Here is a 15,577-nt window from a genome sequence, read left to right as displayed (position 1 = left end):
TCCTGGACCCGGAGCCCGTTTTGCCTGAGTGGGCGATCCTCTTTGTGACCCGCGGCCCCTCATCGTTGCCAGTCCGCCTCGGGCCAGGCCCAGGCGCACGCGGGGCTCGGGCCCCCTCGCCCCCCGGGACAGAAGCAGCCGGGTGGTAGCTCGCAGCCCCATAAATCATCCCGGCAGCCGCCCGGTCGGGATTTTATGAATGAAAAAGCAGCCCGGCCGCCCTCGTGCGCGGGCTGAGGCTTCAAGGCTCTAGCGCCCCGGGGGCCAACTTGAGCCTGGGGGCCAGGGGGCGGCGGGGGGGGGGGGTTACAGGGCGGTGGGTGCTCCCTGGTCCGGCCACCCAGCGATCCCGAGGTGTGAGCCGGGGGTAATTAGCCGCCTGGACCTGGAATATTAGTAACCCTAATTCTCGGCGGGGGAGGGGGCGCGGGAAGAACCCTCCCTTGAAGGGGGGGCGGTATTGCGTGCGCCCTTGCGAAGGGGAGGGGGCTTTTTAATAAGTTTTCTTTGAGCCTTTAACCTTAGGGTGTATGGTGTTTTGATGACATCACACTATACTGAGGGGAGTAAATGAACATTTTTCTTAATGGGGGTCAGGTGGTGTAAAAACTAAAAAAAAAAAAAAGTGAAGTATGCGTAAAATGTTCTTTCAATTTAAAAATAAGCACCGAAGAAGAGCCTGAATCTTTAATTTTTAAAAACGTCATATATTCTTTGATATGTCTTAAAAGTTTGGAATAATATTGGGGACTCTCGCATAACCACGAAGATAACATAGATTTTGTTTAAAATCATCAGATCAATACAGCCATTTCTTTAACCTGTAATTGTTCTGCTCTTTGCCAGCCCCTGCCATCCCCGTCAGGCTCACGAATGCAGCCCCAGGGCAAATTCTAAAGGTGAAGAGAGGTCCACACCCCCAACAAAACCAATTAGGAAGCTTCCGGTGGTCTCGTCCCAGGCGGAGAGGGGACTAGTAGTTCCAGGGATTTAACTTCATTTTTAATTTTTTAAAATGAGGCAGGACAGAGACCAGTATTTTGCAGCCTTCCTTTCGGGGTGTTTTTCTAGCTGTTAAATTGCCAGGACAGGGCAGGGATGGGGGGATTGGGGAACCCCCGCAAGAAAGGACTGGCCAAGGTGGGAAGACAGCCTGCAGATCCCCCAGGCGCGGAGGACAGGATGAAGGAAACGCTGGCCACCATCTTGGGCTGCTGCTGGAATTTTCGGGCATTTATTTTATTTTATTTTTGAGCGAGCGCATGCTAGGCTGAAATATGCTTAACCATTAGGGTTCCTCCCTCGGGCATTTGCAACGACCCCCCTGTGTGCCGGAATGAAGCCTCCACAGGGGTTGCCGGCTCTGCGTCCCTGAATGTTAAATGGTTCCTGAAATTTACACGTGTTGATGAAAATGAAAGAAGACACAGAAGCTAAGATTCCTAGAGCTGCCTCTCCGCCCGTGGGTGCCCTCGTGGCGTTCTCGGAAATGCACCCATTCTCCTGGCTCGGGTAGAGGGTGTCACCGAACCCCAGAGTCCCCCTTCCATGCGGTCTTGCCCGGCTGCGTGTGGCCTGCCCGCCCTCCTAGTCGTCCCCCTCTGCAGAGCCACCTATACCCAACCCCCCAAATCCTAAGGAACCCACTCGGGGTGGACAGGACCCCCCTGCACCCCTCTTCCCCGCGGGGCGATTTGCGTGTCTATGAAAACCACGTTTCGGGGGCAACTCTGCTTAGGGCAGGCGCGGCGCCTCCGGGATGGCTTTTGGGCTCTGCCCCTCGCCGCTCCCCGGCGCTCGGCGCCCGCGCCCCCTCCCCCTGAGCCCGCCCCCCCCCCTCCCTCCCGCTCCCATTCTCTGCCCGGCTTTGATCTCTGCTTAACAACAGTAACGTCACACGGACTACAGGGGAGTTCTGTTGGAAGTTGCAAAGTCCTAGAGCCTCCAGAGGGCTGTCGGCGCAGTAGCAGCGAGCAGCAGCGTCCGCGCGCTCCGGCGAGGGGCAGAAGAGCTCGAGGGAGCACGGGGGCAGCAGGAGCTAAAGCCGAACGCGGACCCAGCCCGGGACCCACCGCCGCCCCAAGCCGCCTAGCAGAGCCCCAGCCATGGCACACCAGCTCCTGTGCTGCGAGATGGAGACCATCCGCCGGGCGTACCCCGATGCCAACCTCCTCAACGATCGGGTGCTGCGGGCCATGCTCAAGGCGGAGGAGACCTGCTCGCCCTCCGTGTCCTACTTCAAGTGCGTGCAGAAGGAAATCCTGCCTTCCATGCGGAAGATCGTGGCCACCTGGATGCTGGAGGTGCGGGGCTTCGGGCGGCTCTCTTAGCACTTTTCTGCGACTTGTTGCGCAAACCCACATTTCTTTGCCACTCATCTCCCTCCCTTCTCTCTCACCCCAACTTTGAAGTTTGCTGGAGTGTTGCTAGGAATCGTAATTCCAAAATATATAGATATTGTGGGTATTTTTTGAACGAGGAAGAAGTGGGGGTGGGGTCATTAGAAATTCCCTTCTTGGCGCGGGGGGTCGAAGACGTGTACCTTAGGGCAAAGCCACTGTCAAGGGCACCCCAGTTGGCTTCAGGGTGTGGGCCCGCACGCTGGGCGCCCTTTGTAGCCCCCGCCTGGACCGCCACCGCGCAGCCCCCGCCTGCGCCCGAGCCCCGCTGCGCCTCCTCTCCCCGCCGCGCGGCCGCTGGATCGCCAGCTCCAGGGGGAGGGGGCATAGATTTGATTTTTAAATTAATATCCATGGACACGTATGCAAGGGCCACTCGTGCCAGTATTATGCGCCATCTTTGTTCTTTTATTGCAAAGCAAAAGTGTTTATTAATAATTGGGGGCAGGGTGGGGGCGGGGAGCGACCGGCGAGGCGCTTGGGGCCGCCGCGAGGGGCCGCGCGGCCACCGGGAACCGGCGGGAGGGGCGCGGGGAGAGAACTCGGGCAGTTGTGCGGGGACCCCACTCGGGAAAGAGGGCCCCTTTGTTAAAGCAGCGAGTCCCGGGGCGCCCCGCAAGGCCAGCTTGGGCCGGAGAGCACGCCGGGCTGCAAGGTCGTGTGGCCCCCAAGACGCTGGGGGTTGACTCTCATCTGCAGGGGTCTCAACTTGGGGGACCTGTGTGGAGGGAGCCGGGGGCCCGGGGCACGTTTTCAGACCTTCAGTGGGCTCCTACGGGCACCGCAAGTATTTTAAAATAATTTCTGAAAGTGCGGCATGGTGCCCTTGCGAGAGGGAAACGGCGCCCGCGCCCAGGGGGAGGGGGGCTCCGAGTTCGAATTCCTGGGGCTCTCCCCTGAGCCTGCAGCGAGCTCTCGAACCCCGGCCCGGGTAAAGGACCGCCCGAGGGTCATTTTCAGGGGTTTTTTATGTACCCAGTTATTTTTTTTATATTTTTAAATATTTTTTGAAAAGATGACGTCTGGGGAAATGCGGCTCGGCGGCCTGGGACGCCACCTTTGTGTCTCGCAGGCGCTGCGAGCGCGGCGCCCAGCCCCACGGCCCGCCCCACGGCTCTGCACCCCATTTGGTGCCCACCCCAAGCTTGGAGGGTCCCGAGGCACCCACGCGGGCCGGGGTCTCGGGGACCCGCAGCCCGCGAGCGGCACACGCCGCCCAGCAGTGCCCGCTCCCGCTCCACTGTGCCAGCCTCCCGGGGACTTTCCCTTTCAGTTTCGTGGTGGGTGGGCGTTAGGGACTCTCGGAGGAGGGGGCGCGTCGGCAGAAGCTCCTGCCGCCCCCTGCCCCGACCCTCCGCACGCTCGGGTACCCGAAGCCAACCCTGGCGGGAGCGGGGCGAGGAACGCCAAGTCTCCGCAGAGGGGGCCGGGCGCTCGCGGCGGCGGCGGCGGCGGCGGCGGTCACGGCCCCCGGTGCCTCTGCAGGTCTGCGAGGAGCAGAAGTGCGAGGAGGAGGTCTTCCCGCTGGCCATGAACTACCTGGACCGCTTCCTGTCCCTGGAGCCCGTGAAAAAGAGCCGCCTGCAGCTGCTGGGAGCCACCTGCATGTTCGTGGCCTCGAAGATGAAGGAGACCATCCCCCTGACGGCCGAGAAGTTGTGCATCTACACTGACAACTCCATCCGGCCGGACGAGCTGCTGGTAACCCTGGGACCCCCACCGCCCCGGGACACTCCGTTAGCCGCGGGACCCCGGGGGTGGGGGAGGTGCGGGGAGCAGGCAGTCCCGGCGGGCCGCTGACACACTCTCGGCCCCCGGAGAGGGCGGCCACGCTGGTGGGGGCCCCTCTCGCGGAGCGGGCGGGAGCGGGTGAGACCCTCGCCGCCCCGCATCCTGGCTGCCCCGCCTCACCCTTTTCTGTCCGACTCCCCCCGCGTCTGCGCCCCTAAGGCCGCGAAAAGTGGGCGACGCGCGCCCTCTAGCGGCAGCCGCGCGGAGCCTGCGCCAACGTCCCGGGCTCGCGTTCCAGGTGTGGGCGGTCTTCTGGTCCCCACTCACGGAAGGGTCAGCTTAATTAAACTCAGGAGCCTTTGCCGGCGACACCCTTCCTGTATAGATGTGGGGTTGCGCCTTGTCCCTCCAGGTCCCGGACCCTCCAACGCCCCCCAGTCCTTTCTCCCCGCCCCCTGTCCCACTGGGATTCATGCCTGCGCCTCTCTTTATGCCCGTTCCCCCCATTTCCCCAGCAAATGGAGCTGCTTCTGGTGAACAAACTCAAGTGGAACCTGGCGGCCATGACCCCGCACGACTTCATCGAGCACTTCCTCTCCAAAATGCCGGTGGCCGAGGAGAACAAACAGATCATCCGCAAACACGCGCAGACCTTCGTCGCCCTCTGTGCCACAGGTACGGTGCCCGCCCCGCCTCTGAGTGCGCGCGCGCAGTGTCCGGTGACCCGCACTCTGCTGCTGTCTCCCGCGTCCTAGGAGATAGTCCCAAGGCTCCTCCCAGTCTCAGCAACCCTCCTCTTTTTCCCTGTCTTGGGGAGCAGAGGGCCGGGCTGTTGGTGGTGGCTCCAGGGAGGGGGGGGCATCGCCTCCTGGGCGGGCAGCTCAGGCTGGCCACGGCCACGGGGCAGTGCCCGGGGGAGGGGGCGGCGGCTTCTGCTCCCCGCCAAGGCAGGGGTCGCTCCACGCTGAAAGGGCATTACCTTGGCCTCCCGGGCCTGCCTCTTGCGGGTCCTCCCCGCCCCCCCCCCCCAGCCTTCCCGTGTCCTCAAGAAGCCTGAGCTGCGGGGCGGGGTGGGGGGGGTGCTCCTGGCCTCTGCCGGGCTGGGCCACCTGCCAGGGCCGCCGGCGGGAGTGCCTGCACCACGTGCTCTGGGCGGCCAGCAGCGGCCCTCGTGCGGGGGCGGCCAGCAGAGGCGCTTGGCCGCCTGAGGCCCCGCCAGGGGCGCCGCAGGCCGGCTCAGCTCACTGCCCTGGGAGTGGCTTCAGATCGCCGGGCTCGGGCAGCAGCGGTTGGCAGCGGGAGGCCCTCCCTCCCCCGGCACTGCTCTGGCCCGTCCCTGGGGGCCCCTCCCTGGCACTGCCCTCTCCCCAGCCCCTGAGGCCAGTCTCTCAGAACCCAACTCAGAGCCACATGGTGTGGTCCCCTCTTCTCCCAGCCCTGCCCTGACCCCCTGTGACCTCTCCCTCCGCTCTGACCTTATCAGCTGGGCCCAAGATGCCTGGAGAACTTTGACCGGGGGTCCCAGGCCCCCATCCCGCTCAGCTGTGCTGTGGGCCACCTCTATCCTGGTCAGGCCTCAGCGGTCAAATCTGTGTGGGGCTCTCTGGGGGCCACCTCAGGGCCACTTGGCACCAAAGTGGGGCGTTGGCATCTTTCACCCCATCCTCAAAAGAGGGGTAGAGCCCCCCACCCCTGCTTGCCTTCACCCTCCTGAGGTCTGGGTGCCCTGGTGCTGGGATTTCTGGGTTAGGAGAGTCGGGAAGGTTCTGCTCCCTGCCCTGCCCCCTGCCCCTCCTCTGCCTGCTCAGCAACGGAACCCCTTTTCCGAGTCCTTACAAGGAAGCCTTGGCGGGGGGCAAACGAGAGGCCCAAACCATCCTTGGCCTGGATGGACCTGAGGGCTCAGGGTGCCCCTCCCCAGGCTTTCCCACCCCGCAGCACTCGCCTTTGGGGAGGGCAGCCTCTCACCCGAGTCCCCTCAGCCTCCAGGGACCAGCCCAGCAAGCAGGCAGGGAGGCGTTCTCTGGCTGGGATGCCTCCGAAAAGAGAAGCCTCCAGAGACTTCAGGCAGCCTTTTATGGAGCTGAAAGTGGTTCAGAGAAACGGCAAAGTTTCCTGGAGATAATGCAAGGAAGAGTTCTTGTGCACCCTGCCCCCAGGACGGCGGAGGCAGCCTGGAGCTCCCCCTCTCCCGGGACCCCAGGAAGTGGGGTGTGCAGCCTGCATGGGGTGCTGGCAGCAGAGAAGCCCGGCGCAGAGGCTGTGATCGAGCTTGGCGCCGGCCCTCCAGCTGCTGAGCCTGGGCCCAGCGTGGAGGTGTGGCCCCAGCACAGATACCTGGGCTGAAGGCGGGCGGGTGGCCGGGGGGTGGGGGGGGTGACCCAGTTTTCACATGCATTAACTCCAAGGAGGGGCTTGATGAGGGACAGACAGGCCAGGGGAGAGGGCAGCACCCACCCACCGGGTCCTGATCCCGCCTGCCTGTGAGAACATAACGCACCTGGCTGTGTCCTGAGTCCCAGGAGGGCTTCTCAAGATGAGAGTGACATTATAGTCTAAAAACAGGCAGCTTCCGTGAGGTGGAGATGTGAGCAAAAGTCCCAGGAGATGTTTTGACCCCCATGTGGCAAGGTCCCTTTGAAGGCGCCAGGGGTGGGGCTCCGCTTTTCCCGCCCCGAGGCCCTGCAGACCTGGGTTCCTGTGTGCAGGGGCCTCGTCGCCCACACACGGGGTTGGCTTCTGCTCGTGTACACGGAGTAGCACTGGGGCAGGCGAGGTAACGAATGACCAGTGCTCTTTGAAGCTGGCCTGTCACCGAGCTTAGTGGATGGGCCTGAGCGGGGTCAGCAGAGCCACACAGCTCCCGTGCCCGCTGTGGCCGTGGCCTGCTGGGCTCTTGATAGCCAGGCAGTGGCCAGAAACAGCTGTGGGAAAGACACGTGCACACACGTGCACGTAGCACACGCACACGCGCACACAGCCCATCCCTGCTGAGCTGGTCAGAGCCCAAGCTCAGGCCTCGGCAATTTCTGCGCTGTTCTGATCGGCCTCGGCAAAAAGCCTTCATTCCTGGCTCCTGGCTCTCAGCCTGCGAGGGGGCTGCTTTTTAAGCAGTGGGGTCGCCCAGCAGCCGCTGTGGGGCCCCTTGGTGGCGGTGGCCTTTCTTCCTCCCCTGCCCCCCGCCCGCTCCTGTGAACAAGGCCCAGGCCTTGTTCATTCTTAGTTTGGGGGGGGGGGCATTTCAGCCCCAGGAGCCCATCCTCCCCTAGGGCTCTCCGTCCCCTGCCATTCAGCTCACCGCCCGTTCCTGGGGCTCAGTGACGCAGCGGGGCGGGCGGGCGGGCAGACAGAAATGCCACGCTCGGCCCTTCTCAGGCCCGGCTCTGGGCTAAAAGGCTTCCTGGTTCAGATGCTGAAACGGGTGACCCCCCCCCCCCGCCCCCAGTCATCCCTGGTTGGAAGTGACAGGAGGCCCACGTGTGCTGCGTCACCTCTCAGATGTCCTTAGGGCTTCCCCACCTTCCATGACAAGTGTTCCGGAGGGGCTTACAAGAGGCAAAACAGGTGCTCCCACACCAGGGAGCTGCTAGGAGGGGAGCCTGGCCCAATGCCAGCCAGAGCCAGCCCGCCCTCCCCGCCTACCCCCAGGCGGAGTTTCCCTGCAGTTTGGGGAGGGCGTGCTGAGGACAGCGGGTGAGGGGGTGAAGTTACCCTCTGCCCGTCCCTGGAGGCAGAGAAAGTGGGGATAAGCGTCTGGCTGCAGAGATGGGCCACGCTGTGTCCATCTTCCCGCGGCCCCCAGGGAATTTGGGGGCCGGCTTTGCCCAGTGCGGAGGCCTGGCCGTGTGGGTACACGGGGTTAGTGCTGTAGGGGGTCCCCACTGCCTCCTCGTGGGTGGGTTTTCCCCGCCTTTTTTTCCTGAAGGCTCTTATTTATTTGTGTGAATAACGATGCTGAGGATGGAGCAAGCCGCGTCCCCTTCCAGGAGGCCTCTGCCCCCCTTGCGTCTCTCCCAGGGCTCTTGGTGGTTTATTTTCCTGCTGTTTTCAATGGGGCGTCACAAGCTGGTGTTGGAGCCCGGCTTCTGCTCTCTCCGGCACTGGAGTGGTAAACAGGTGCCGGGGGACTTGGGGGCCCAGATCCAGGGATCCTGCATAGGCCCCCCCCCCACAGCCCCTTTGCCTTCTCTCCTCCGCCGCAGACGTGAAGTTCATTTCCAACCCGCCCTCCATGGTGGCCGCCGGGAGCGTGGTGGCGGCTGTGCAAGGTCTGCACCTGGGAAGCTCCAACAGCTTCCTGTCCTACCACCGCCTGACACGGTTCCTCTCCAGGGTGATCAGGTGTGACCCGGTAAGTGACCGCACTCCTGCGTCTAGATGCTTCTAGAGGCCGAGCTGCCATCGGCCGGCGGGAAGTGATGGGCTGGGGCCCCCTGGGGGACGGTCCGGACCGCCTGCGTTCAGAGGCCCTGGCCCTGGCCTGGGGGGCAGCTCCCCCCTTTATTCTCCCGTTGGAAGGAGAAGCACCTCAGAGCTTGCTGAGGGGCTGGAGGGTCTTCCCAGGCCTCTGTGTCCCCCAGACTCCTGGGAACGTCAGCCCCTCCCTGGGGGACCAGCTGAGAAGAGGGGCCACAGGCAGGCCGAGTCAGGGATCCGTGCCCGAATGGGGGCTGGAGCTTTGTCCCGGCGACAATGTGGACGCCCGATAAATGGCCGCTTTGCAAGGGCCCCTGTGAGGTCCAGCGTCCACAGTGGGTCCCGTACAGACCACTCGTTTCTATGGCCCCTCGTTGACAGGCTGCTGCTCCTGAAGCTGGAGTCGATTGTATCTTTCTTCTTACAAATGTCATTGTCTTCTTCTCGACTCTTGCCTGTAAAGAAAGAATTAAAATAACAATTGCAAGGGTTTGTGGCCTTCACCAAATTAGACCGGCGAGGTTGAGGGGTCATCAGCCCCACTGGTGTGGGAGTGACCGCCTTGACCCCGGCCCGGGTCGGGCTTGGGCCCGCGCTGCTTTTTGGTGGTCTGCCTTCCGGCGGTCGGAAGCCTCAGAAGGAAAGAGAGGGTGGGTGATGGACGCCTGCATGACCCCCCAAAGGGGGAAGGTTCTGGTGCACAGGCACGGGCAGCTCTGGGCTCGGGGAGTGGAGCTCCTTGCCTGGCTGCCGGGGGTCCTCCCCCAACTGGAAAGACCACAGGCAAACTTAAATCTCCGCGTGATCCCTTGGGGGCGAAGGTGGGTGTAATGAGATTTGAAATAAAACACTCTCAGCTGAGGGATGGGGTTTAATCCGTGGAGGTAGAAATCCCATCAGGCTGGTGACCAGGTGACAGCCATAGCTGAGCTCAGATGCAGGAAATCCTGGGCAGCGGTGGCTCCGGGTCATGGCCGAGCAGCTGCTCCCCCCTCCCGCCCTTGGCTGCTGCCCACTCCTCTCAGGAGGGCCAAGAGGAGGGGGGACGTGCCCGGCCCTGCGGGGAGGGAAGGCCGTCCTGCGCCCCCCTGCTCTCTACTCTGCCATCAGCCCTCCCCGCACTCCGGGGGCCAGTGAGCCAGGGCCCCTGGAGCCACCTGCAGACGCTGGTGCATTTGGTGGGTGGGGGCTCTCAGGTCTCCGGATTGGAACCGAGGCCAGGCTGGATGTTTGATCCGAGCCCCAGCGGGGGGAGGATAGCAGGAGTCCTGGGTTCCACTTGGGACCTTCTGGGCCTCAGTTTCCTCCTCTGTGAAATGGGGCCACGTGCACCGTCACTGCCTTCGCATCTGCCACGGTGAATATTGGGAAGGTGGGGAGGAACCCCCCGTAAGGCATGGCGCTCTGCACCCATGGGAGACGCCCGGGATCCACCCCAAAGCCCTGCCGGCTGGGCTTCACTCCTTTGGGGCAGATCCCCCCACCTCCATGTTCCTGTGGGAGAGGCTGCCCTGGAGACTTTACCTGGTTCTGGACCATTCTAAGCTCTGGTGTGGCTTCCCGGGAGTTGAGGGGGCCTCTCTTCAGACGCGGGAGCCTTGGCCGCCCAATAGCAAGGGGCACCTTCGAGCTGCTGGGAGCTTTGGGGACCAGGAGAGGGCCCTGGACTTGGGTTCCTCCTCTCCGTCGAACGCATGGGGCGGGCACTGCGGGAGGAAGTCTGCAGCGGTGGCGGGAGAGGAGGGGGATGAAGGGTCCCCCGGGGCCACCCAGCACTCATCCTGGGTCACGCACGCCACTCATCACGGAAGGCTGGGTTCGCCACGAGGGCTGACACGGCAGAGGTGAAGGGCCTCCCCGCCCTGGATCAGATGGTGCTGGCCTGGCTGAGGGCAGCAGTGCGGTGGTGGGCCGTGGGGCCAGAGATCAGAGCCCCAGGGAGGGGTTCCAGCCAGGGGTCTGGCCCTGCCGGGGACTCCAGGCGGCAAGGCAGGTGGGCGGGCAGGCTGGGTCCTGAGCTCCTGGGGGCCAATCGGGGGTGCACACTGTTGATCCTGGGCTCCGGGCAACGGCCCCCCTGGCTTGGGGGAGGCCGCATTTTCTGTTAGCATCCGGGGACCCTCTGAGCATCCCACCCCGTCTTGCCCAGGACTGCCTCCGCGCCTGCCAGGAGCAGATCGAAGCCCTTCTGGAATCCAGCCTGCGCCAGGCCCAGCAGCAGACCTTGGACCCCAAGGCGGCGGAGGAGGAGGAGGAAGAGGAGGAGGTGGACCTGGCCTGCACGCCTACCGATGTTCGCGACGTGAACATTTGAGGCGCCGCAGCCAGGGAGGGGGCCAGCCCGCGCTCCCCAGACGGAGCCGCTCGGGCCCGGCTGCCCCCGGGGGAGAGGCCCGACCCTCGCCATTGGTATTTCCCTCTGCTCTGTCTCCCTCCCACCTCCGACTTAAGCGAAAGGCAAAAAAAAAAAAAAAAAAAGTACCTGAAAACCTGTCTTTAAAAAACAACGACAACAGAAAAAGCGAGGAAAAAAAATAGTATTTGCATGACCCTGAGCTGGTGGGGGAGGTGGGTCATGCTGCAGAAATAGAGGATTTTATACCCCATAATCAACTAGTTTTTCTATTAATGTGCTTGTGTCTGTTGTAAGAGTAGAATTAAGATGAGCAAGTGTGCGGGAGGGTTAGATGTGATTTCTTTCCGTGTTGAAAACAAGCAAAAAAAGCATAAACATGTTTTTAAAAAATAGAAAAAAAGCCCACCACCCGTTTGTAAAGTAGAAGAGGGTTTTAGCTAGAGCAACATACCCGTGTGCTTTTCCCAAGCACGGCTTTAAAGCAGTTCTAGGCATCCTGTGTCTTGCTTATGCATGTAGTCACTTTATAAGTCATTTGTGCGTGTTTATTTTATTTCGTAGGTAGGCGTGTGACCTTCACCTTGTCAGTGGCCGATGTCACCTCTGTCTAGGGTAGCGCAGGCTTCGGCATCTTCCGATGCTGAAAGAGGCTCGTCCTCCTCTTTCTGCCTGCGGGCCGGCCACCTGAGCGGTTTGTCGGGCGCCAGCCAGCGTAGCAGGGACGGAAAAGCCACCTCCGACTCCGCGCGCCCGCTACTAGGAAGAGAAAGCGCAATAGTGACCTAATATATTCTATTTTTATAATCTTCCTATTTTTGTAGTTACTTGTTCACGAGATGCTGGTTTTTCACCCAACAGACCTGCAGCTCACATCCAGGTGAAACCCACAGCTGGTTGGTTTTTGTGGTTGTTTTTTTGTTTTGTTTTGTTTTGTTTGTTTTTGGTTTTCCTCAATATTCCAGAACCATTCCATTTCAAAGCACTTTTGGTCCCGGAGTTCTAGGGGCTGTCTCTCTGTTTATGTTGTGTGTGGAGGCGGGTGGGGAGCGATTTCCTAGTGGAATGGTTTGGGAATATTGCCGTGCTTGTGTGTGCACAGCGGATTGCAAGGCAGGTGCATGTTCGTGAAGTGGGGGGAAGCGAGCTGTTTTTGAAGGAGAGGTTCCAGTCAAGAAGCAGGACGTGTGCATTCTCAAATTGCCAGGATGATGTGTTTTTTTTTTTTCCTTTTCTGTAGAAAAGCTGAAGTTTAGGAGTTCCCCTGGTGCCAACTGGTGTTTGAAGTAGGGCCTTAAAGGCTGACCTAGAGAACCAGCAGTTTCAGGGTTGTCTTTAGATGTTTTGCAACGTTGAAGGTTTTTAAACACTAAAATATATAATTTATAGTTAAGGCTAAAAAGAATATTTATTGCAGAGGATGCTCGTAAGGCCAGTATGATTTATAAAGTAATGCAATCTCCCGGTGATTTACACACAGACACACACTTTTCTGCCTTAGATGTTGCAGGTGTAGTACAGTTTATGAAAGTTAGGTCCTTTTATAGGAGAGGGGAAAAAAGAAACAGTCCCAAGACACAACACCACGACTTTGATTCGGCTGATTTGGCCTGTCCGGCGTTTGCCAGAGGGACCCGATCCGAGAGGCGTCAGAGTTACAAGGACGTTCAGGGCGCTCGCCACGCGTTCTGATCCCATCCTGTTCTTTGGAAACAACGAGATGGAGCGAAAAACCGGTATAGACCATTTGCACGTCTTGGCTACGTACCTTTTGTAGTTACTGTGGGGGGGTGTTGAAGGAGCAAGGAGGTGAGGGAGGAAGTGTGCGGGGGGCGGGCGCGGACCCCAGGCGACAGGCTGCGACTCCGTTTTCTCATTCGCTGCTACCGAGGACTTCCCAGCACCGTTTGGAGACAGACTCCCCACGCTTCTCTTTCACGTTGTTTTGCTGCTATTGGAGGATCAGTTCTTCTGTTCTGTTTTGTTTTACAGTGTCATATACTGCCAAGTTCTAGGCTGAATTATCTCATAGAAAGATGTATTACGGATGCCTTTTTTTTTTTTTTGGTAGGGTTTTTTTTTTTTTTTTTATGTGATCAATTTTGACTTAATGTGATTACTGCTCTATTCCAAAAAGGTTTCTGGTTCACGATACCTCATGCTTCACTTAGCCGCGTGTAAACCAGGCGGCCAGGCCTTGTCTGACCCACAGCCTCTTTGCTTCAGCAAACAGACAGGGGGACGAGACCCCCAGAAAGGGCCTGGTGGGGGCCCCCCCAAGGGCCGGCGTTCCCGAGGACCCCTGGGCGGCTCTGGAGACAGGCCACGTCCGTGTCCTTTGCCCTGGGCCTGGTTTGCTGGACTCGTCATCAGATCCGGGACTTACCCTGATAGGGAGTTCTTTCTACAGCCCATGTGATCCTTGTGTGTAGCTATGAAAGTTGCATTATTATTATTGTTATTATTATTATTATTATTGTAACGAGTATGCCTTAACGTGCCACCGTGGTGCTGTGCTGTAGGACTCAGTCACTGGGATGATTGGAATAGCTTCTGGAATGCGTTACAGGTTGGGAGCGCGTTGCATCTGTTACTGTGTTCTAGAGCTGTTTTGTCATTCTGTTCATTACTGCAAAATGCTAATTTAAAGAAACTCCAAATCTCCGCCAAGCCAGCTAACCGTGCTGTGTGCCCGAGAGCCACCTAGCATGCTGCCGAACCCAAAGGATCTGCACCGTTTGCGGGGAGGGCGGGGGGGGGTCCCCGCCGGGGAGCGGGGGCCAGGGGGGGGGCCAGGTGCTCCAACGCCACAGGCCGGCCCCGCCCCGCCCGCAGGCTCACCGCTTCCGCTTACCTCAACCATTCTGGCTGCAGCGTCTCTGAACCAAACGGGGTCCTTGAGGGACGACCGGTCCGTGGTCGGGGGGGGGGGGGGTGACAGGTGTGCTCCAAGGCCAGAGGCTGGCCCGTGACTGGCAGGTCTGAGGGGCTGGGCGGGCGGCACTTGGGGTCTGTGTGGTTTGGCTGCGCGCTGCCCTGTTCCCCGGCGCACATGTGTAACTGGCACGTTTCCAGCAGGAAACAAGACAAACGTGGAAAGTCTAGAAATAAAATTGGTAAAACCCCCAGGTGGTGCCCATTTGTCTCTGTCCTGGGGCGGGCAGGGGTCCTGGGCTGGGCACCATGGACACCCGGGGCCAAGTGGTCCTCTGCCGTTGGGGGCTGTCCTGTGCCCCGTGATTGTCCCTCTAGGTGACAGCACTGGCACCAGTGGTGACAACCAAGAGTGTCTCCGGACACGGCCACCCGGCCCCTGTGCACCAGAAGGAGTGTGTGATGCCTTCCAGCCCGGAGGAAATCCAGACCAGGGGGATGCGGTGGGAGGGGCCCCGAGAAGAGCTTGGGGGGGGTGGGCAAGCAGCACTGGCCGCCTCTGACCAGGCTCCTGGCCCGGGTGACGTGTGCCCTCACCTGTCGATCAGACCACCTTCCGGCTCACACCTGGCCGGCTGCTCCTCCCAGGCGCTTTGCAGACAGGAAAGTCAAGTCAGCACTCATTAACCCTCTTCGGGCGCAAATGGTTTGTTCCAGGCGAACCGTGGCCCTGAGGTGCCCTGAGCTCAAGGGGGGCCACGCGCACATTGGGGCCGCAGGCTGGTGGCCTTTCACTTGGGCCTGGCGACCTGGGAGGCCCAGTGGACACCTGTGACATCCGCCTCAGCCTCAGATGCTTGCAAACTGGCTGCATGTCCATCTCCGGGGGAGGTGGGGGCATGGAGTGACCCGGGAAGGCATCTGCAGACCTTGGTCCCAGCTCTGTGGGGTCCCTGATGTGGCCTCAACCCCTCCCCCCAGCAGTCCGTGAGCGCTCTGGAGCCAGAAGGACGCCTGGGTCACGTGCCAAGGATGTCGCCGCTTGCCAGGTCTGTCCACCACCTGTAAGAAGCGCCTTCTGTATACCAGCCTGCCCTGCTGGGTGGAGGTGGGTTGGGGGGGCTACAAGTTCAGTGCGGCTGGTCCTCCCGGAGCACCAGAGCTTCTGGGAGAAGGTGGCATGCGACGGGGCCTGCACTGCTGCCCCCACCAGAGCCAGCCCCATGCCAGGTGGGTGGGGGCAAGGCCCCTGCCCCCAAGGGTGCTCTGAAAGGGGGTCCCGGGCAGCAGGAGACCAAGGCAGTCGGAGCCACAGGAGGTGCCCTGAAGCCCGGGTCCCTCTGCTCCACCTCGGTGGCTCAGCCCAGGTCTTGTGACATCCACAGTCTGTGTCCCCAGGCCACACATGGACGGAGGGGCCCAAGCGGTTTCAGGGGAGCAGGGCTCACAGTCTGACTGTGTGAAGTTCCAGCAAGACCCGGTCGAGGAAGCAGGAGCGCCGCCCTGCTCTACACGGGGAGGCGGCTGCTCCACGTTTCCACTGTTCCACAGGGAAGACCTGAGCCCAGGGTGACAGTGCAGCCGAAGAGGACAGGAGGTGGCCCGAGATGGGGCAGGACTGACACCGAAAGCACACAGAGGGTCTGGGCTGAGGGAGCCCCAGGGCCTGCCTCCTGCTGTGCGGCCCGTGGGGAGGCCCAGTGGGCTTTCCTGGTGATGCCCTGGGCCCCGACGTCTCCAACCAGCCACGCACCTCGGGCACCTCCGCGCCCTCATGGGAGGACAGCGAAGGCCCCGTGCCCGG

At 61.0% G+C, this 15,577-nt stretch overlaps 1 protein-coding gene across 2 annotated transcripts; it reads left to right on the top strand.

Moving 5' to 3' along the window:
• The first annotated feature begins 1,853 nt into the window (after positions 1 to 1,853).
• CCND1 (cyclin D1) lies at positions 1,854 to 14,027 on the top strand. Of its 2 annotated transcripts, none has more exons than XM_047775043.1 (5): positions 1,854 to 2,303; positions 3,885 to 4,100; positions 4,646 to 4,805; positions 8,333 to 8,481; positions 10,696 to 14,027. In XM_047775043.1, the coding sequence occupies exons 1-5, from the start codon at positions 2,106 to 2,108 to the stop codon at positions 10,858 to 10,860; spliced, it is 888 nt and encodes a 295-aa protein (XP_047630999.1). In that variant the 5' UTR covers positions 1,854 to 2,105; the 3' UTR covers positions 10,861 to 14,027. The 2 variants fall into 2 exon arrangements, with proteins under 2 accessions (XP_047630999.1, XP_047631000.1); XM_047775044.1 differs by lacking the exon at positions 1,854 to 2,303 and adding an exon at positions 2,999 to 3,054.
• The last annotated feature ends 1,550 nt before the right edge of the window (positions 14,028 to 15,577 follow it).

The sequence above is a fragment of the Phacochoerus africanus genome, chromosome 4 (assembly GCF_016906955.1).
Source record: "Phacochoerus africanus isolate WHEZ1 chromosome 4, ROS_Pafr_v1, whole genome shotgun sequence".
NCBI classification, from domain to species: Eukaryota; Metazoa; Chordata; class Mammalia; order Artiodactyla; family Suidae; genus Phacochoerus; species Phacochoerus africanus.
This window is presented reverse-complemented; position numbering and strand designations above follow the sequence as displayed.